This window comes from Mustela nivalis (assembly GCF_964662115.1).
Source record: "Mustela nivalis genome assembly, chromosome: Y".
NCBI lineage: Eukaryota > Metazoa > Chordata > Mammalia > Carnivora > Mustelidae > Mustela > Mustela nivalis.
Genome location: NC_139041.1, coordinates 31,260,029 through 31,283,881, shown reverse-complemented (window position 1 = coordinate 31,283,881; position 23,853 = coordinate 31,260,029). Strand labels below are relative to the sequence as shown.

General features: G+C 43.0%; 1 protein-coding gene across 1 annotated transcript in view; it reads right to left on the bottom strand.

Moving 5' to 3' along the window:
- LOC309856939 (uncharacterized protein) overlaps nt 1–23,506 on the bottom strand; it is a gene marked incomplete at its 3' end in the record, with an annotated part of 342,932 nt that extends 319,426 nt beyond the window's left edge. The window contains exon 1 of the mRNA XM_082718744.1: nt 23,447–23,506. Coding sequence (XP_082574870.1) covers nt 23,447–23,501 — 55 coding nt within the window. The 5' untranslated portion in view covers nt 23,502–23,506. The remainder of the gene's footprint in view (nt 1–23,446) is intronic.
- Between the last annotated feature and the right edge of the window lie 347 nt (nt 23,507–23,853).

Here is a 23,853-nt window from a genome sequence, read left to right as displayed (position 1 = left end):
CTACTCAGCACCAAAATGAGATCGGGTAAGGGCATTTGATATTTTGTTACAAAATACCCTGTTCCCTAATACCCAGAGACAGGGAGGCCGACAGTGAAGCCAGTCTAAGTAGGAGGCAGCAGGATTTATACCTTCCTTGGAAAAAGAACTAATTATAAACTAAAGACAATAATATTATTGTCTGAATGTTATTATTCATTGAATATTATTAATCCCTTTCTGAAAGTCCAATATGTTCAGAGTAGGACCCAAGTTTTTCTGTGACATGGAAATACAGAACATGAAGGAAAAGAAGAATGAATTGTTATTGTTGTTGTTGTTTTTAAATCAATTTGGATAAAACGAGAAAAAAGCTAAATCCCAACTTCAATGTATGCAAATGACTGCCAAAGTCCCTGAAGAGTGACCAGGGTACACTGAAAAGACAGGAGCAAACACAACCACTGGGATCATGTGGCACCTATAGAACTGCCTACATGCCAGCATGCCTCCTTCTCAGACACAAAGGGCACCAAACCAATGTGGACCCCTGCTTGCAAGAAGGAAATAAGAGGAAACCAGCTGGCTGGCGGCAGGAACTTACCATACAAGATCAGCTTCCAGGCGCAGAAGAACTAGAATTAAAGGAAGAATCACATGGGCAAATTATATTTGCTGGCATTGTTCTGTCTCAATGGCAGTGGGAACAAGAAATTTAAATTGTTCACAGAGAAATGTTGAAAAATCAGCCTTTGTCACTCGCTGAGAAGAAAGGATAAATAAATTTATACATCAGATATTCTGGCACATCATCTCGCCTCTTTCCCACAAAAATATCCAGAAATAAAACATAAAACATATATATAAGTAGAAATCAACAGCTCTCTTATATGTAAACAACACAAATTAGAAGATATAATTGCAGGCAAGGCACCACTTAGAACAGCAATAATAAATATAAAATGTCTAGAAATAAACTTGAGAAATATGTAAGAACTTTAGGAAGAATATTTTTAAGTTCTTCCAGGGGAGGGGAGAGGAAAATTTAAACACACGAAAGGCATTCCAAGTTGCAGAGTATGAAGAATGAACATCATAATATAATTGTCCCTAAATTTATCTAAAACAGCACCCAACCAATTTGTTTTAGGAATCTGGTAGGCTGATCCTCAATTTTAGAGGGAACTATAGGTTAGGAAAAACAGCCACCAAAAATCGAAATATAAACTGAATGATATGATGGAAGCAACTCAATAAGAAACGGGCAAAGATTTTAACAGACACTTCCTGGATATTCAAATGGACAATACGAACACGACAAAACGTTCAGCATCATTAGTCACCGGTAAAATGCACAATAAGACCACCGTGTGATCCCACCATCCACACACCCACTATACTGAAAATTTAGGAAGACTGACTTTGAAACGATGCTGACTTTTAGAGCTACAAGAACTCACACCCAAGCTGGGGGGGGGGGGGTGACAAAGAGTGCAACCACCTTGAAGAAAAGACGGGGCTGGGGAGCTGTTCTTAAAAAGCCAAAAACCTACCCTATGATGGAGCCATTTCACACACATACGTGTTCCGTCCCCACAAAAAAAAGGAAAATAAAATACTGGGGCAGCAAAATGACCTGTGCGATAATATTTAAAATAGACAAAACAGCAAGCAGCCCGGGTCTTGATGCATTGGTGAGCAAATAAACCAAATGGTTTCACGCAACACAATACCACTCGTCATTAAGAAGAAACAAGCTCCAGACCCAAGAAATGACATGCTTCAGTCTCAAAAACATGAAGCTCCTGAAAGAAGCCTTCTGCAATGGAATGCATGCGTTATGAAGTCAGAACAGCAGTTGTCTGTGCTGGAGCGTGGCTGGGAGCCGACCGGCAAGACGCATGAAGGAATCGTCCATGGTGATAGTAATGTTCTGTATCTTGGTAACCGTTTGCACTGAATAAGCACATGTATTTGTCAAATCCCCGTGAATTTCAGTGTATGTAAAGTCTGGCTCAAACATTTTTTTAAAATACTATAAGCGAATGCTACCCTCTAGTCAGCGATGAGGCAATGCTAAACTACGTGGAGGAAGTGTGCTGACATCTTCCATTGACTTTGACACACACTGAAAAGTAGGATGAACTAGTGTACTAGATGGACAGAGGGACGTGACAACAGGGTGAGTAACAAGGCTACAAAATGTTCATGGTAGAATCCAGGTGGTGGAGAGATGGGCGTTCACTGTAAAATAATCTCGACACTGCCCAGGCTTGGAAATCTTTTTAATAAAATGTTCAGAACAGTGTAAAGAAATTCAAACAGTGATAAAGGAAGAGTAGACCCATGGCGTGCTTAAATTTATTTATGTTTCATATTAACCTAGATATAAATAGAAAATAAGACCAACAGAGCAGAGTAGAATATTTCTGTACAGAAAGAGAACCTCCAAAACATGAAGATTTAGTGCTGTCCAAGGGGTATAAAGTTTCAGTTACACATGATGGATAGGTTCAAGAGCTCTGTTGGAAAACACTGTGCCTATTGTTCACAACACTGCACTGTGCACTGAAAAATGTGTAAGAGGGGGAGTCTGGGTGGGTCCGTCGATGAAACATCTGCCTTTAGCTAAGGTCATGATCCTGGGGTCCTGGGATTGAGGCCTGTGTCCTGTCAGGCTCCCTGCTCAGCAGGAAGTCTGCTTCTCCCTCTCCCTCTCCCCCTCCCACTGCTTATCCTCTCTCTCTCTCTCTCACATAAATAAAATCTTTTTGAAAGTGTGTCCAGAGGGTAGATCTCATGTTAGGTGTTTTACACAATCAAAAAATCATGGAAATGTGGTATATGTTACAGGTGTCAACTCCAATCAGACGGGAACAGAGGGATTATTTAATAAACAGCATTGAGACAAATGGGTTGCCTTCTGGAATAATGTATTTGGATCTATGCCTCACACCTTGTGCCAGGATAACTTCCAAACAGATCAAATACTTAAATATATATAAAATGTAGAATGTAGTAATAAACTGAAAAAAAAATTCTTCTTTAACACCAGGGGGGAAGTCATTTCCAACCATGACCAAATCTCAAAAGTCATAACAATACTAACGAATTCAACTACATATAAGTCAGCACTCTCAGAGCAAAACTATAATAAACTCAAAACACAAATGACAAACTAGGGAGAAATTGCAGTATTTCACACAGTTAATTTCTCCAATAAGTAAGCAGCTCATAGATATAATGTCAGCAACACAATAGGAAAAACAAACAAACAAACAAAAAAAAAAACACAGGGAAATGGATATGAACAGAGAATTCATAGAAAAGGAAAGACAAATGGTGTTTAATCCTATGAAAATATCCTCAACTTCAAACACAGTAATTGAAAAAAATGTATCTTTGTGTAGCTTTAATTTGCATTTCTATCAGAAGTGGGAAAAAAAGAATGCTGTAGAGTGTATAATTCACTTTCAAAAGGAGAGAAGGAGCAGGCACACACACATATACATAACAACACATATAAAAATGTGTTTGTACATACTTTTTAAAGCTCTAGAAAGAAAACAAGGAATAATACCATGGATTGCTTGTTCAGAATGACAGGAAGATTTTTTTCACAGTATACTGTTGTATACTTTTTGATTTTTTAATCATGTTGTTAAACGACCTACTAAAGAATCAGACTTAAAACAGTAAAAAGAATTCCACTGCAAACAGAGGTAGCAGAGTAGGAGATAGCCAGAGTTCCAGGCACACTCTGCTACTAATTAACAGCGTGAACTTGGGCCAGCCCCTTAGAATCCGTGATGTTTCTGGCTGCAAAGAAAGTCAGAAAGATTCTCATCCCTCCTCTTGTTCCACAGAATAGGAAACAGAAACATAAAATCAATTAAATGGCTCAGCAACATCACATGGGGTCCATTTACAGGCAGCGCCCCAAATGCTGCCGATGTGTCCATTTCTTCTTGTTTGGGACGGGAGTCCTCCCATCAAGACATGAAAAGACAAGCCATGGATTCGGGGGGACAGTGTCTGTCAATTCCACAAGTGAGGAGGACGTGGATGTGGAGCTCATGCAGAACTCTCCCATTGGACAACAAGAAAACAAACCCCTGAAAAGATGCTCAGTGTCTTTAGCCATCAGGGAAGGGAAATGAAAAACCACACCAAGATACCTCTGAGCATCTTTAGAATGGCTACAACTTTGAAAAAAAAAAAATGAGAACACCAGAGAGCGGAGAAAATATGGCACCATTTGCATCCTTATGCACTGTCGGTATACAAAATGCACAAGCGTGCAATCCTTCCGAAAAGTCTGGCCGGGGCCCCTGGGTGGCTCAGTCTACCAAGCACTGACTCTTGGTTTCAGCTCACGTCACGATTTCAGGGTCATGAGACCGAACCGCATTTCAGGCTCCCCACTCAGCAGGCAGTCTGCTTGAGATCCTCTCTCCTCTCCCTCGGCCCCTCCCCCTCACTTTCTCTCTCTCTTTCTCTCTCTCTTTCTCTAAAATAGGTAAATAAATAAAATCTTTTTTTAAAACTTTGGCAGCTTCTTATAAAGTTAAACATTTACTTACTAGATAACTCAAAAACCTGTACACAAATGCGTACAGCAGTTTTTTTCAGAATCACCAAAAAGCTACGGAAACAAACCCAACTCCCTTCCAGCTGCCGCACATCGCAACAACAGAACGCTGTGTGGGCCTACAGGGACAAGCCACTGATGCAACCAACGGTCTGGATGGACCTCAATGCGGTAATGTGGAGTGAGAGCTGCCAATCTCAAAAGGCTCCGTAAGGCAGGATCCCATCCACGAGCCTTTCCGGGAAAGGCAAAATTGAAGGAATGGAGAAGATGTCAGTGGTTGCTAGGAGTTCTGGCAGGAGAGACTTGACGAAAAGGGGAGGCAGGAGGAAATCTGGGGTGCAGTAGGATTGCTCTGTTTCGTGACTGAAGTGGTAGCTGTCCAGCCCTATGTATCTGAACCCACAGAACTGTATACTACAAAGAGCAGATAGTACTCTGCACAAAGTAAACGTGAATTTTTTTAAATGGAGTCCTGATTCACCTGATCTCTATGGTTCCTTCCATCTCTAAAAATAAAAAGATTCTTTCGTTTTCAGAGGATAACAATTCACTCCCAAAGACTAGTAAGGATTTGTATTATACGTGACCAAAAAAAAATTTTTATCATTTTTCTTTTGAAAAAAAGAAAGAGAGAAAGAAAACTGTAATAACTCTGAAATTCAGAGAGCAATGACAATGTGGAGAAAAGCCTGAAAACGATGTCAAAATAACAGTTCAGAATTTCATTTTATCTCAAAGTGCTACACAAACAGAAAAGCAGACCCGGTCCCAAATTCCACTGTTTAAGGTTTGTTAATGTATGCCAAAATTCCTTTTTATGTAAAGGTGGAATCATGGGTTGGACAGAGTCTGGATCTCTCTGTACATGTCCTCTTGCCTCCTGAAACCATGTTCTTTTGACACTGGATTGTTTAGAGACACCCTCCTTCCATTCATTTCTTGGTTAGTTCTGCTTTTTTGTTCTATCAACATCACGTAAAAGACCTCTTATACGGTGTTTCATACCATTTTAGAGTTATGTACCCCTTGGAGATTTAAGCTCTGATTATATTTTCCAGAACTTTAAAAAACCAAATCCAGGGGCACCTGGTTGGCTCAATCAGTTAAGTGTCTGCCTCTAGCTCAGGTCATGATCTCCAGTCCCATGTCAGGCCCCCCGCTCAGCTGGGAGCCTGCTTCTCCCTCTTCCTCTGTCTCTCCCCTTGCTTGTTCATTCTCTCTCTCTCTCTCTCTCTCTCTCTCTCAAATAAATAAATAAATAACTTTTAAAACAATCCACAAACACCCCTCCACACACAATTATGATTACAATGTCAGGGGCTAAAGGATTCTGTGTGTCCTGTGGACTCCACGATCCCAGGCATATGGAATACAGCCTCCCGTGGGGAATCCTGACTGTGTAATTAAGGAAGGCACATTCCCAAGAGGCTAGTAAGGCTGTGGCCACGGAGTGGCTACAAGGAGTGGCCTTCAGCTCCCCTCATGGTTCAACATCTCATCTCCATCACTCAGAGAGCTCTGGAAACCTCAGCCCATTGCATAAATGTAAGGTATCATTTTCATGGCATTACACTGTGTCCCTGCTACTCCTGGTGATAAGCCAAACCTTTTTATTGCTGAGAAATAAAAAAAAAAAAAAAATGCCAGGGGAAAAATAGAAAGTCATTTATTTATATTATTGTAAGCTTTTAAAAATGATTTCCCCTGAATAGCCTATTTTCTTCTCTTCTGTCTGGCTATTACCATGTTTATCTCCTGGTTGTAAAATATATATTTGCCATTTGTCTGAAGAACAACGTAACCGTCTCCAACCCATCACACAGCCCTACTCCCACCAACCCTCACGACTCCGCAGGAAAACAATTGCCCGATTAAACAAGCACATCCAGGATCTAGCATCCAGACGATGTGCAGGGAGCTCTCAGCCCCAAGTGCACCTCCCACGAAATGCACTAAGCTTCATCTGACACACAGGGCAGAGACCGAGATGAAACAGCTTGCTGTTTTCAAAGGAGAATCACCTACTTCATGACCAGCAGCTTTTGTGAATGTTATTTTCCAAACAATTACGTACACGAATTTCTGGAAGATGATTTGATTCTTTCAGCTTGATGACTGGGTGAAATGAAGACCAGAAAGAGAGAGACACAGAGAGGAAAGGGGAATCATCAGGTAACAAGTCAGCCTACGTAATCTGCCAGCTCCACTGAAGCACTTATTGTGGGTGAAGTGCCCGCTGATCATTTATTTTAAAATATTTGTGGTCAGATCGGCAAAACTGCAGCCCACAGCTTCGCAAGTCCTGGGACCCAGACTGCAACACGAGAAGCGGAGTGGAGTTAAATCCTATCTGCTACAGAGAAAACATCCACAGCCTCGACACACTGACTTGAGTCACCCACCATCTCAAACTCAGTTTGTTCCTCTGTAAAGTGGGAAAACATAGAAACTGCCTTATCTGGTTTTTACTGTACATATAATATGTAATTAAAATACATATTTTTAGTTGTTTCAGAGAAAAGGTCAATATCAATTGCTAAAGCCATAATTACAGAGAACAAGAACATGGTAACCACTATTTCTTCACAGATGTTTGCTTCGTGATAAATTGTTGAACTAAATATTTGCTTTTATGTACTTTTCTGTATGTATTTGTTTTACAATAAGATGTTTTAAAATAGTTTTAAAAATACATATTTTTACTATATGTTATATATATTATACATACACACACATATATACACATACACATACTTAGATATACCTGAATGCACATGCAAGTATATAGACACACATATATAGAAAGATAGCAAAATAAACTTTTTAAACTCCTTTCTACTCATTCCTTAGCCATAGTGTGATTGCCCGGGCTTATAAGGCTTGATCTAATCACTACCCGCGGTTGCGCTGTTTGTGGATTTTAGGAGTTATGTCAGTTAGCTTCTAAGACACCACAACTGCCAAGTCCAGCTTTAATGATATCCAACGCTTGCTCCTCCAAGAGGCAGGGACGGCAGCTCTCATTGCATGGCTGAGTCTGTACCGCACTAGGGTCGGACGTTTGGTGACTGAGCCCAGGTCCACACAACTCCAGAGTTGCTGAGCCGCCAGTCACACTTCAAGCAAAGTCCATATTCTTTCTGTCTGCTACACTTCCCCATCATCATGAACACGAAGCAAGAAGTTCCTGTGGATTCATCCAAGGAGAAGGTTTAAACCACCCTGACCTTGAAGACAGGTAGCATGCCCCTCAGGCTGTCTTGTTCCAATACTGCCTCACCCAGGCACTAGACAGAAACTAAACTGCAGCCAGGGTCAGGCACTTCAGCCTACTACTACTCACCCAAGACCGCACTCACTCAAACCAACACTGGAATGAACATCGCAAAGCCCATCCAGTGACCTTGGCCAACAGAGAAACCCTACCAGAGACCCAGAACAGGGTCCTGGGTGTTAGTGATTATTTCCAGAGCCAAAATTCCAAGCTGCCAATTCTCTGCACTGACCATCCACTCCCCCCCTGAACCCCTCCAATCTAAAGTCACCAAATTACCCCTCAAAAGAATCCTGTTGTTGTTCATTTTGTACAGAACCACTCACGGCTTTGTCATTAACTGACTTTCTCTCTCTCGTCTCAGCTTTTATGATCCTGTTCTATGCTTCTCTAGCATTCTCCTTCCCAGGTCTCTAAACTCTAGGACAGCAGTGTCTACAATTACTCCTAGCCCTTCTGAAAAGCCTTACTTTTCCCTCCACATTTACTTCTTGGAAAAACTGTCCTTTGTCATGACCAAATCTCCTCTTTGGTCTCTCAAATTTCTGCTTCAATACTTTCATGATCCCAAAAGCTCATGCCCACATATCCCAACTATCTCATTACCTCAAACTCAACATCTCAAAGCCAAACCTTCCACAGTCCTCCCAAAACGTTTTCTCAATACCCCCTTTTGTTAACAAGGACAAACTTCTTTCAACTTCAGAATTTTTAAGTTTCCCTGTCTTTTTCCCTCATATTTAATCAACTCTATGTTTCATCAATTGCTTTTTTGACATGTTTTTCCCCCTCATTCTGTCTTCTTCTGGAACTCTAAATTCGTTTATGATATTACCATTTTCACACGTCTTCCCTGTCCTTCCATCTATTTTCCATATATTTAAAGTCTAAGCTTCCCTGAGTGATTTCTGAAAGCTGTGCCTTCCAACTCACTCCTTCTCTTTTCAGCTATATCTAATCTAGCTACTCAACTTTTGATGTTTTTACTTTTAGTTGTTTTATTTCATTTCTAGTATATATACTTCATTACCTCTAATATCTGCAAAGGCAGTTAAGTTCATTGTCCCTCCTTACCAATTCCTTTTTCTACTGATTAAGTTCACTAAACTTATAGTCTGATTATTCCTATAGTAAAGACGTCCTGGGTCTGACTCTACCATTCAAGACTCTTGCTAACTCTCACTCAGGGCAGCTTACTATGAGTTTCTGTCCAGTGTCTTTAAACCCAAACAGTCTCCAGATATTGCCAAGTAACTACTGAGAGATAAAACAGCTTCTGATTGAGAACTTCTGTGTGAGACAAATGTGTACACACTTTGAAAAATCCCCTGGAAATGCCTCTACTCTGTCCTTGATAACCCTGACCCACATTTGTTTCTCCACCACTATGTAAATGACATGTAATATCATATTCTAATCTGAGAGGTCAAATTGTGCAAATTAGAACAGTGAAAATTACCATCCTATTCCACACTTAAGAAAACCACTTCCAAATTATTTCATTTTTCATCTTACCCAGTGTAGCACTGGGTACAGGCAGAAGCTCCAAAAACATTTCTCTGATGTGACCAAAGGGAAAATTTCAATTCAATGCTTTTAAAAATTTTGGTCAGGGTGCCTGGGTGGCTCAGTGGGTTAAGCCGCTGCCTTCGGCTCAGGTCATGATCTCAGGGTCCTGGGATCGAGTCCCGCATCGGGCTCTCTGCTCAGCAGGGAGACTGCTTCCTTCTCTCTCTCTCTGCCTGCCTCTCAGTGTACTTGTAATTTCTCTCTGTCAAGTAAATAAATAAAATCTTAAAAAAATAAATAAATAAATAAATAAATAAAAATTTTTGGTTAAAATGACCAGCGCATGTCCACTGACTGAGATGACTCAGCAAGTGGGGCTTGGGATATGAAAAAAATCAAGTTAGTTCTTTGCTTTGATTAAGTCTATTAAGTACATCATACAGTCAGCCTTAAATACCCAAATTTTAATAATTTCACTGATAATTCTACAAATGCAAATTAATATGATATTTGAGCTACTTAAATTTTATGTGTTATTTGGCCAGCCTTTAAACTTGAATCAAATTTTAAATAGCCTTCAAAAGTGTTAGGAATACTTTTTTCTTGCAAAGAAGACAAACTGCCTGATGAAAAATCAGTGGCTTTAGGTCACTCAGCAGTAATTAATCAAGAGATATTTGAATAGAAGTCATTAAATGGCTTATCACACCAGGCATGATTAAGACATAATGATAATCAGTGAGCATAAATGTGAATAAATCGTCTAAAAATGTCAGTGACATTCAGTTAAATTCTAGGAAAAACCCTCAGATACATTTCCCATCTGTATCTATATTTATACTGGCAATATAAATTTATATTTATATAGAAAACCATGCTGATATTTAAATAGAGAATTATGCTTATTTATATGCTTTCAGTTAAATCAGACTTTCCAAAGCATATTTGATCATGCTTCTCTTTCAACTTTTGTTACAGAGAAAATGGTTCCCTAACACTAGACTTGAAGTATTTGTGTTAGTCACAAACATTTCCAGTAGTTTTCAGTTTTTTCAGAATGTTATGTCCTCCGCTCTGAGTTCTCAAGTGTCAGCAGGTATTTGCAGTTTCTGAGTTGGAGGAGTTTACATTTTAGTACACATCCGTCATGGCTTAATTCTTTAGTCACATAACACCCAACCTTCTAATGATCATTTCCACATATCCATATGTTTGGTGTCATAGACAAAACAAGTCAAATGTTTGACTTGTTTTTTCTTTCTTTTCTCTGATGTTCCAGTATCATACTCACACAGCAAAGGAAAAGGATGGCATTACAAGAGAGGGAAGAAAAATGAGGATCGTCTCTGTTGAAACATGTCATGGTTGCATTAGAACCAAAGGATAGGAGACATCCAAAATTGCATACAATTCTACCACCAACTAAAGAATTTAAGCTGAAATTTCCTTATTTGCATTCTGTGGCCATTTCATTCACAGACCACTCTTAAACTGGGTCACGACCATGCTCTGATAAATTGTCTGCACAGGGTTATGGCCTCTCTAGATTTGACATTCTCTGTCTCTCCGTGACTGTACTTGAGTCACTGTACTTGAGTTCTTGAACACTAATCAGCCCCATGCTGACTGGATCTATCCAGGCTGCCCTTCCTGAAGCGGAGAGTCAGGAGCATCTCCAGGCCTGTGTATGTCCTGATTCCCATAGACTGCCACTTCAGCTAGTGCACGAGAAGCAACACTGAGGTTAATGTTCTGTGAGCCCATCCATGTTAGTCTTATTTCACTTATCATATCTGCACTAGAAGACGACCCAGGAATCCTTTAGCTTGGTGGAGATGCCTGCATGTTTGCCCCCGCATGTCTATTTCCTACGCCTCACCTGCCTGCTTCAGTCAGACCGGATATGGGTTCATGATCATTCTTCTCCTTCCAAATTTTTGGGGAATTTCATAAATCTTACTACAGAAGCTCAAGAAAAGGCAAGTCAATTATACTGCTACCTTATCTTGAAAACTGTGACTCATTTGTAGAACGTGGTTTCTGCCATGTTCATTGGTTAAACCAAATCATAAATCCCAATGTCCTAGTTCATCCTTTTGTTCTCAGACATTATTTTAAATACCAGACACTATTTTAGTTCATATATTTGTCTACCATTTTCTCCAGGGGCTGCTGTCCAGTCTGAGCCAGGCAAGAACTGAGGACCACAATCTGTCCCTAAGCCCACCCCAACTGTGTTTCCTGCCAGCCAAGACTTTTCTCTCTCCCTATGTCTAGGAAACCTGGGTTTAGATCCTGGCTCTATCATTTTCTAGATTATCTGGCAATCTACTTAACTTCTTTTTTTTTAATTTTTTATTTTTTATAAACATATATTTTTATCCCCAGGGGTACAGGTTTGTGAATCGCCAGGTTTACACACTTCACAGCACTCACCAAAGCACATACCCTCCCCAATGTCTATAACCCCACCCCCCTTCTCCCAACCCCCTCCCCCCAGCAACCCTCAGTTTGTTTTGTGAGATTAAGAGTCATTTATGGCTTGTCTCCCTCCCAATCCCGTCTTGTTTCATTGATTCTTTTCCTACCCACTTAAGCCCCCATGTTGCATCACCACTTCCTCATATCAGGGAGATCATATGATAGTTGTCTTTCTCTGCTTGACTTATTTCGCTAAGCGTGATACGCTCTAGTTCCATCCATGTTGTCGCAAATGGCAAGATTTCATTTCTTTTGATGGCTGCATAGTATTCCATTGTGTATATATACCACATCTTCTTGATCCTTCATCTGTTGATGGACATCTAGGTTCTTTCCATAGTTTGGCTATTGTGGACATTGCTGCTATAAACATTCGGGTGCCCCTTTGGATCACCACGTTTGTATCTTTAGGGTAAATACCCAGTAGTGCAATTGCTGGGTCATAGGGCAGTTCTATTTTCAACATTTAATGCAATTCCTATCAAAGTACCATCCATCTTTTTCAAAGAAATGGAAAAAATAATTCTAAAATTTATATGGAACCAGAAAAGACCTCGAATAGCCAAAGGGATATTGAAAAAGAAAGCCAAAGTTGGTGGCATCACAATTCCGGACTTCAAGCTCTATTACAAAGCTGTCATCATCAAGACAGCATGGTACTGGCACAAAAACAGACACATAGATCAATGGAACAGAATAGAGAGCCCAGAAATAGACCCTCAAATCTATGGTCAACTAATTTTCAACAAAGCAGGAAAGAATGTCCAATGGAAAAAAGACAGCCTCTTCAATAAATGGTGTTGGGAAAATTGGACAGCCACATGCAGAAAAATGAAATTGGACCATTTCCTTACACCACACACGAAAATAGACTCAAAATGGATGAAGGACCTCAATGTGAGAAAGGAATCCATCAAAACCGTTGAGGAGAACACAGGCAGCAACCTCTTTGACCTCAGCCTCAGCAACATCTTCCTAGGAACATCGCCAAAGGCAAGGGAAGCAAGGGCAAAAATGAACTATTGGGATTTCATTAAGATCAAAAGCTTTTGCACAGCAAAGGAAACAGTTAACAAAATCAAAAGACAACTGACAGAATGGGAGAAGATATTTGCAAACGACATATCAGATAAAGGACTAGTGTCCAAAATCTATAAAGAACTTAGCAAACTCAACACCCAAAGAACAAATAATCCAATCAAGAAATGGGCAGAGGACATGAACAGACATTTCTGCAAAGAAGACATCCAGATGGCCAACAGACACATGAAAAAGTGCTCCATATCACTCGGCATCAGGGAAATACAAATCAAAACTACAATGAGATATCACCTCATACCAGTCAGAAAGGCTAAAATCAACAAGTCAGGAAATGACAGATGCTGGCGAGGAAGCAGAGAAAGGGGAACCCTCCTACACTGTTAGTGGGAATGCAAGCTGGTGCAACCACTCTGGAATACAGCATGGAGGCTCCTCAAAATGTTGAAAATAGATCTACTTAACTTCTTGAATGCAGACTCCTCATATGTGTAATATTAATAACCATTCTGACAACATGGTCTTATTTCTAAAATCATATGTCAAATAACATATTTGAAATGCACAGTTCAAGACCTAGCACATCACTGGAGTTGAATAAATGGTATTTTTATATTCCTGGCTAAATGTACCTATATGAATATGAGAGCACTTTCTAAAGGACCAGTGTATACTCCTACTCAAGGTTTCTCAAACTTTAATGTGTGAAAGGACTGATTATGGAGCTTGTTAAATTGCAGGTTCCTGCCTGTAGTAGGAATTTCATCTGGTAATGCTACACAGAACCCAGGGACCTGCACTTTAGACCACCAGCTCCAGGTCCTTTCGATGTGTGTGGCCATAGTGTGGACTCAAGAGGTCTGAGTGGGGCAATTTCCTGCCTCACCAAGAAATGCGAGGGCCTAAAAAGGCAGTGATGTTCACAGATATTGGCAGTGGCTTTTATACGTTCACCCTTTCGGTACTTCCTCAAATCAACACCCTCCTCCCCACCCATACTCTTGTGCCGCGCTATGCTTATTGCTCTTAGCACTGAACACCTGGAACTGGCTGGAATCTCCCATTTCCTGCTGCATGACCCACATTTGTGGGACCCCGCTGCTTGCCCACCCCAGAGCACGGTCCTGCCTCATGGGCAGCTCCTGGTCCCTCCTGGCTCCTCACCTCCCAGAAGCAGGTCGCATGCCTGCACACCTCGTGCACATCTGGGCCACATTAATTGAATCCTTAGTGATGTGACCATATGTGCCTCTGTGAATTCACATTAGAGAAAACAGCTCAGGCGCACGTGTCCGGTATTTTATACAACTTCCAAGACAAGTTAAGTGGAGCCCTTGCCCATCTGCTCTATGCCACAAAAATCAATCGGTCTTATTGATGTGGGTTCCATTTATAGCTACCTCTTTTCTCTCACTGGGTTTGAATGGCTATTGAAACCTGTTACTGAGCTTCTTACCCATTCCTATGATGTCCTGTCCCTCTGTCAGATGCCAGCTCTGGGCACTCCTCAGCCAACATCGTCCTGTCCAGAGTCAGCCAATCTACATTCTCGCCAGAGCTCCAGTCCTTTTCATTTCTGTGACCTTGAAGAAACTCTTTACCTGCCCAGAAAGTGTGTGTTCTCATATATAAATAGAAATACTGTATCATCCACTTGTCATAAGGATTAAATAGAGACGTAAAGTAGTCACGGGTGCTTGGAATATAGTAAGTGCTTAATGAAAGCTCTTTCCTCCTTCCTCTCCACCGGGTAAGAACCAGACCATACACTGCCTTTATTTCCCTCCTTCCACACGTTCCGTATCCTCTCAGATTATCAAGGAAAGACATCTTCCCAATTAAAAGGAGAGCCAGAGTGCCTTGAAAAAGTAACTCAATCTGTCCGAGCTCTCCTGTTCCTGGGCACACTGGCAGGAAGAGCACCGCGGAGGGACTGCTGGGAAGCAGGTGGCCTCACAGGGCCTGTTGGGAAAATCCAGCTGATTAAGCTCTTGTGAAGAGCGTAACCAAGTATCAGGTCAAGTAGGTGTTCAATCCATCTTAACTCGTTCCCTGATCCCCTGAGACCAGAGCTCTAATTCTATCTACATTCCCACCATGATGTCCCAAGCTTCAGAATTACTCCCCTTCCCAACCAAGAAAATTAAGTTTCCCTTCTTTCACTGCAGCAGCTGAAGAAGGTATCAAAAGAAAAGCAATCTGGTGAAACAGATGTGTAGCTTGTTATCAGTCAAGTTCTTTTAACCTCCCAGGGGTGCAAGCGTTGTAAGAGACCAATTTGTTTGCCCAAAAAAAGCCACCATGGGAGACACTGCCAGGAACACACAGGAGGACTCTCTTGGCAGTTCCCTCCACACGTTCTCCTTCCTCCTCACCATCTCCCGCTTACATCGCGTGCTCCAGGGACAGGACTCGGCTCTGCTCTAGGCAAGCCCACTCTCAACCAAACTTTGTTCTAGTTTCCTCAGTTCTAACAAACAAAGCTACTCTCAATTTCTGCTCTCCTGGGCAGCTGCTGAATAAACAAAACAAAATAAATTTAAAAAAATAAAAACAAAAACAAAAAACCCCAAAACCTAGTAAGGTCAATTTCTTGCCTGAGGGTCAACGGAAAGCAGGGTGGGGCGTTACATCTCCGTGAGGCTGAAGTTTGAAAACACAGTACCCAACTCTCCCACTGATACTCCTCTGACTCACCAGATACTTATTACAGTTTATGAGAAAACCCTCGTGTACATGGTTCAGGCAAACATGAGTGCCTGCTCAGCTGTATGAGGAAAAGAACACGTGAGTGAACAGCTGATAAACATGTGTCGTCTGTTTCTGTGCAGCACAAGCAAGCCTATAGAGCTCGTACAAGGAAAACACCGTTAAGTGGACCTTTCTGCAGTTTGACTCAAATTGATTTTAATTTGAGAGAGAACACTAGAGTTCCTTGCAAGATTTCATCTATATATGGATAGATGATATGCAGATAGATCGGGGATATACACAGAGATAGAAACAGAGAGATCTGCAGAGACAGAGATAGAGAGAAATTGGCAGACTTCAGTCCAAACCACTGTGTTCCCCCTGATGTTGTTCAGCTTGCCGGAAATGCCCTCCCTCCTCACTCCTACATGCTCACTGCCTGGTTATCATTCAAATCCCGGAGGGACAAGTAGCGGAGATGAACTCTGTGCCAACTTGGAAATAAGATGATGTTTCAGCACTTCTTCTCAATTTCATAACTTCACTAATTAAATTCCTGCCTCTCCCTGCTCTATGTTAAGATGCCATCACTGCAAGCTCTCCATGACCCAGCCCACGGCACCACAGCCCGCCTTCCATCCCAGCCCCTCTTCCAGACTATCCTTCCCAGCAGGGGCAAGGATCTGCTACCACACCTGCCACCCTCACCTGCACGGTGGTGGAGCCCACAAAGGTATCACTGGGTAGCCACGAGGGTAATGAAAGAACACAGTTCTGAAGTCATGGCAACGTAATTGTGGACACTGGCTTCTTTGTTTATAAGCTGAGGACCCTGGGACACATTATTTAATCTCCCTGAGTCTAAGGTTCCTTCAATGTAAAATATGGACAGAAACAATAACCCGTTATGAGACTTGAATGACATCATTTCCTTGAACACAGAGCTTAAAAGTATCCAAAACTGTGAAGGGTTTGAAATTTTACCTTCTTACAAGCAAACAGGTGTACCTGCCACAGGTTCAACGATGCTGGCATAAGATACAAAACTGCTGGGTCAGAGACCAAGGACTCGCTTACTCACCAGCAATGACAGCCAGAGTGACACTGATTGAGCCCATTCCCCATGCCCCAACTTGCACCAGATGATGCAAAGGGCTGAGGCTACCTGTCCACACAGTGAGCTGCATTACAGGAGGGGAACCCAGAGCTCAGGGAACCTGAATCTTTTTTAATGGGCAGAATCCCTCATGATCTTTGCCCTGGAGGGAGACATTAAGTTTGTAACAGTGGAGGGTAAGCTAACCTGTTTTCTGCCCCAGAAGGAGATGCTATTTCTGTCTTCCAAGCTGTTCCCTACACCAACACCCTTGAAAAGACAGAGTGTGTGGGATTACAAGAGCAACCCATGCCTCACTCGGAGGACGTGCAGAACTACAACTGACCCTGCACAGTTGCTTCCCAATGACACATACCTTGTCAATCCCCACTCACATCCCTTCCTGTTCTCTTGCTATTTGTCCTGCCTGGGATTTTCCTCTTCTCCCTTCCAGAGACCCAAAGATTTTGCTTCATCCAAAGCACAAGTTAAATAACTCCTTCCTTGAAGTGCTTTTGCCAAACACTCCAGCATTGTAAGTTCCTTCTCAGAATCCCTTCTTCCCTTTGTGGTCTGTCTCATAAAAGCAAGTGATTCTTTAGTTTTCTAATTGCTTCCATAAAATTCAATGCTCATACCACATATTTTTTTCTTAACTCCAACTTAAGGAATCGACCGTAGGGGGTTTCAGTGGATGCTGGTGGGGCCCCACGTGTAGACCCCTGAGCCTTCTGGGAACTATCAGCCTGGCTGCTCAGCTCCTGAGGATCCCCCCTAGTGACTGGAGTGTGCATCTGCAGGCCTGAAGTACGAGAGAGAATATTGTTGCACCCCCCGCAGCCCAGCACCAATCAGGAATGCAAGGTGGTGTATAAATATCCCAGTTCCCTTGCTCTTCAGGCGGGCTCATGTCTTACACTGCTTCCTGGAACTCCTATGGGGCATTAAGTTACCCTCTGTGCAACCTGGCTTAATGACATACCATTTTGTAGATGCGCCCCCCCCATCTTGCTTCTTCATGCCCTTCCAGTGTTTCCTAAGAGGACCAGCTCCCCAGTAGCCTACATGCACTAAATCTTCATCTCAGAGTCCTTTTCCAAAGGAACACAAACTAAAAGGGCACTGACGAATGTCCATAAGTCACACCTTGAAAATATTAAATATTCACTGACATAGAGTTTTCAGTCAAAACCACTGTCCTATTTATTATGAAGTATCAACTTCAAAAATATCATAAGTATTTTTAAAATCATCCTTATGTTTCTAAAGAGTAAAATAACCATGTCGCAATTATGGTATCAGTAGAGCGAAGTTTAGAACCACAGGAATCTATATGTGAAAGTGGCAAAAATGTCACTAGTCAAGGAGATGCATTTGGTCCCAGAGTATGTCTGAAATGCTTCCAAGTGTCTGGCAATGACTTAGAGATGCCCTTGCAGAAGCCCTCTGTGGAATGTGATGTGACTGGAGACACTTCAAAAATACTCTTCGGGGAAGTCAAGTGGCACAGGGCAGGTTCACAAGGTCACTTGGCTCCTTCCCAGGGACTTCTCTTGCTTCCTGTGTATCTTCACACACACCCTGGGCTTTCGATGACATCAAATTCAGACTGAGAAAATGTCCCCCATCCCCAACCATTATGGCATGAGGGGCTGACTTATTTCTCTGATGGTCAAAGTGTATGGGTGGCCGGCTTCTTACGATTAACAGGGCTGGGTTCAGTGGTTTGTGACTGTCTCCTAGTAGGGTTTGAGACAAGTTACGGTCCTTTGGGCATTTAGGACAGAGCGACTCTAGTGAATAGAGTCCAGCAGCCCTGGAGTGAAGGACAGCATGAAATATCTAAAAGCATGAGGATGAGGCAACAGAAGTACCTACCGTTACTCTAAGCACAGAGCTCTTTCCTTCGCCATCACACCTAGACTGGCACCAGTTCAAAAGGCTGTTTCCACCACCTAATGCCACATGGAGTTAATCTCCGGATAGGACGTGAATATAACGCATGGATCCTTCCCTCATAGCTGCCGTGGGACCTGCCAGGAGCTCGCGCCCCTTGACCTCATCACCTGCTGAAGAACAGCTATGGAAGGGACCTTGACCAAGAACCCAGGTATTCTACCCTGTTGACTGATGCCGCACACTAAAAACACTCTGGGTGTAATTAGTCCCAAAGGAAAAACGAAAGGGGAAGTCTTCCTTGCTAACCAGGACCCTAGAGATCAAGTAACAAGTGCCAGGTAATCCAGAAAGACACAGAAAGCAGGAGGAAAATAAACCAGTGCCCTGCACACTAGGGCTGTTACAGTATGGAAGTTACATTTAAGAACAGGTCCGTTGAAGCGTGACTCCATGAATCAGGGTTCACAGTGTGTGGAGCCAAAAATCCTTCCCACTGCGGGTACTGCTCCAGACCCACATGCATCCTGAGCACCACAAGAGAACCAGGGATAGTGAGTTCTGCAACCACATAGGACCTGTGGGAGCTACAAAGAAAGAGACCACGCTGGGTGTTAGGCTTGTTGGAGAAAATTATCAGTGCGTTTAACAGAATGTGGGTGTACTCTGCAAATAGTTCCTATTTTGAGGAATTTGAAAGGTAAAGGGTAATTAAGTCTCAGCGTGAATCTCACGTCTGAGCTCAACGAAGGGAAAAAAATCTCCCACAATCTCAGAGCAGGATTGTCTGTGAGTGGGTTACAAGCCCCAACTGCAGAAAAAATGTTCTCTGGGGCCAGCACCAGCCCCACGGGTACAAGGGCCTCAGTCTGAGTTTGGAAGTCCTCATTTCCAACCTTGGGCCTCCTATGATGGCCGTGCCCTGGCCCTTCCGTCTCCTAAGGTGGGTGGGGGGAGGGGGTGACAGATGGAGGAGTTGTGGCCCAGGCAACACTACCCAACGCCTCCCAGATGCCAGAAGAACGTTTTCGCTGGACTCCCCTCTGCCCACTGTGACCTTTACAGCTTCCATCATTTGCAGCTTCCATGCCAGGTTTAGGGCAGCTCAAACGATGCCTTTGGCCAACCCATCCACGTGTTCCCCTGCACTCTGAAGCTGTCACTGGTGAGTTCTTAGACTTGGTGATGTAGGAGAGTTCCTAGCAAGATGCTTCCACTGTGCCCCCCATGTGCATTTTTGGGGTCTCTGACTGCTTGTTCCCTAAAGCTATTCACTCTTCTCTCTGCAAGATACAGTCAGACTACATTTTCCAGCCTCTCTTACAGTTGCATGTGGCTAAGACAGAAGAACAACAGTCATACAAAAGAAGGGTCAGTGTGCATAGAGAAAAGTGGGTAGTTAGATGACTGCTAGCAACTACTTGATTTCACAGCAGACCTTCAACTTCCACTTCTCTCCCAAAATACATCCAGCTACATCACCTCGTGTTCTGATCAACTGCCCTGGAAGAGAAGAAAAGGAAGAAGCTGGCACCCCACTTAGGGACAGGAAAGCAGGGGCAGTAAAATCACCAACTGACCCAGAATTACGAAACAGCACAGGCAAAGCTGCTGCAGAAGTCAGCAGCCCTGACAAGAGATTTTTCTTTCTTACTCCGTTCATTATGCTATATTCAGTGTCTGCCAGAAAGTGCTTGTTATTGGTCAGCTTTATTAAATTAGTTCTTAAATTGCAATAATGTGGGACACCGCATCTCATTTTATTCTAGCTGTAATTCCATAGAATGACACAAAGGAAAAGAAGGCTTATGCTCCCAAAAATACGTACCTAGGAGGTTTGGGGGGGAACCCAATTTTAATCCTTTTAGACAGAGCTTCCTTTATGAAAGAGCTCCAGATGGAGGCGCGGTGAGGGCTGTTTGAGCAGCGTGTGACTCAGGTCCCAGCCCACAGTGTCTTTTCACCTGCCAAGCCACTCGCCCCGTCACGGCGGTACACCAAAACAGACACTTGACTGGATCTCCCCTCCCACTCAGTCCCCTGTCTCGTAGGCTCAACCCAGGGCGTGCCTCAGGAGGCTCTGGGCGCCGAGCATGGGAAGCCCACAGAGCCGTCCTCTGCCGCTGCCGACGGGGGTGTGAAGAGATGCGGTGGCTGTGGAAGACAGTCTGGCAGCCCCTCAATCGACCTGGTGTCACCGTGCCCCCCAGCTCTTCCATCCCTAGCTATGTCCCCGGGAGAAAGGAAAACACGTCCGCACCAGAGCCTGAGCGCAAACGTCCGTGGCTGCGACGCGCACGGGAGCCACACAGCGGACACAACCTGAGCAGCCATCCAGTGACGGATGCGCGAACCAAACATGGTCTCTGCCTACGAAGGACGCCGTTCGTTCCCGGAGAGGAGGGAGGCACTGCCGGGCCACAACACGGGTGCACCTCGGAAACGTGACGCTGCATGAAGGAAGCCAGGACGCCAAGGATCACATAGTCGGGGACTCCGGAGAAAGGAAATGTGCAGAGCAGGCAAAGCCACAGGGACAGAAGACAGTTTCGTGGTTGCCAGGGGCATGGAGGGGTGGGCCGGGCGGTGATGGTGAAGGGGTACAGGGTTCCTCTTAGGGATGATAAAATTGTTCTAAAACTCGATGATGGTGATGGCTGTACACCCCTATAAATAATGAACGTCACTTGCTTACAGTAATTCATGGCACATGATCGGTGTTATAAAGGTTATTAAAATAACAATGTTATCACAACCTGATAATACTTCAATAATTGCTACTCATACAATTAATATTATTATTATAAATACTACCATGAATAATCATGCCACAGCCTCCACGCATGCTTCCCTTCGGTGCAGATCCACGAAGTAGGGCCCACAGACCAAACACGACCAAGGGTGAGCACAACTTACTCTCCTGATCCAAGTGCACAGTCAGAGTTTAAGAAAAACTATGCTGCTTAAGAAGTGAGATTTGCCTCACAACACTATCTGTGGCTCTTTGATAATAACCCAGAACATGACTTTGACTACTCTGGAAATGAAATCGATGTAACACAGGGCTGCCCACACCCCAAGCACCAACCTACCTGACCACTGAGAAGCCCCATGGCAGCACCTCCTTCCAAAACAGGTTTTAATCCATCACACATCTTCTACCACGGGAGAACACTCTTAATCTACTAAAATAATATGGGAATTGACACCTGCATTTTTAAAGTGGACTGGGATGTTTTAATACCACCAAAAATAATAATAATAATAAATAAAGGCGGAGGGGTGGGGAGAGACAAAGGAGAGCAGGACGTAGGAAGGGATGGACAGAGAGAGACATCAAACCCGTGGAGAAAGAATTCTTATGGGGCCAATTTCTTTCACACATCTATTAATTCCCCTCACCCATGGGGCTCCCGCCACCTTCAAAGTGAGCTTTCCCCACGCTGCGTGGAGGAGATCAGCATTAAGACAACTGCATGTAAACTTTCCAAAAGAAAAGAAAAACAGGCATAGAAGAACATAAGCCTTTTTTGCCTTTTCCAAGGAATCAAACGATGACTCAAAAACAGCGCATCCAAATCAAAGATGACAGCAGCTTCAAAGCTGTGCCAGAAGATCAAAGGCAGAGCAAGGGAAAAGAAGACAGAATCTGAGACAGTGCGGAGAAGGGTCCTCGCAGCCAGTATGAAGCCATAATAACCATTATCTCCAATAAGTTAACTTGGCCTTTTAAAATCAGCTCTCGGATTCTCACGAGGATCTGTGTGGGAAAATATTTAACAGAAATAAAAATGAGGCATTTTCGCAAAAATACTAAATCCAATTCTCATGGCAGAAAGCTTCTAGAACATCACCTTGCCCTATCTCCCCAAAAGAACTGTCTTGCTGGACCTCACATATTTTAAACTGAATTTTAGTAGAGTGACCCAGAGCCCAGTAATCATTTTAGTTAGATCACACAGGAATTGTTTTCAGCTCAATGTATTTACCCTCGCGGCATTTCAAAATGTGACTTTCCTACAACCTCCCCCATGTGCTGGAAAGAAGCACAAATGCTAGCAAAATGCTTGTTAAGTTCTCGGAATCTGGTGACTGATCTCTGCATAAAGCGTCAGAAACCACTCTACCTCATTCTACTGCCATTATAAAACACTTCTGTGTTTAACACACGCTTTCCAGAATCGCGAGCTGTAGAACCCTGGAAGGTGGCAGTGGAGTGGATTTCCACGTAATTAGTCAGCCGTCACTGAGCATAAGGCCTGGTGATGGAGAAAGGTCCCTGGGCCTCTCACATGGGAACATCTCAAGAGCAATGCTGTGTTGTTCCCAATACTTGTGCAAAGCACTGCCTGTGGGAGTATCTCCTTTCTCGCTTTGGAAGCATCACCTCTAAGTACTATCTGAGGGAGTACTTCCTCTAACTACTTCCGCAGTTTTCTTCCCAGAATATTCTCCCGGCTCCTCAATTCTGAGGGGTTAGGAAGGAGCAGATCAACAGCAGTCAAGAATTTACTATTGTCCCTGCCACATAATAGGTGTCCAGGAAAAAGCAGTTTCACAATCGTTTTCAGAAAACTTGCTGACACTATTCTCTCAGAGAGAAAACGCAAGACACGCACACTTCTAATCTCACCGTGTCCTCACCTCCACCTTTCCTGAGTGTGAGCAGAGGTTTCCCACTGCCTTAGGGACAATCACATGTTTCTGGAAACAGCTCCAGGCACCCGAATGGCAGTTTCCACCTACACAGCAACCTTCATTACTAAGCTCCAGACCCAGAGTACGCAAGCCTAGAACAACACACACACACACACACGCACACGCGTGCGCACACTCAAGTCAACAAATACACAAATGGCAACCTTCCAAGTCTTCTATGTCACGGTACCTGAAAACCACCTGCGTGTATCTTTTGCCTTATTCAAAAAGGTTATACGGACCATCTGCAAATCTGTAAATGAGCAAAGGAGGGTATATTTACTTCACTGTGTGATTCCTACTTTATCTTGTGTTCTTACACTCAAGCTATTTCTGTCAAGTGCATCCAACTTTGCCAAACCTAAAGCATTAACTTCTCAGCTATGTTTTCCCTAAATGTTTTAGTCTCATATTTGTTCCTCTGAAACAGGTTAAAGAGTTTAAAAAAAAAAAACAAAAACAAAAACTGGGTGATTCATAATGCAACCAGCTTTACAAAAACAGATGGTGTATGACCTGGCTAATTAGATAACACAGGGAGAATCTCATTCCCTAAATAAAACTGCCTTTTGAGTAAACCTTCCACATATCACTTAA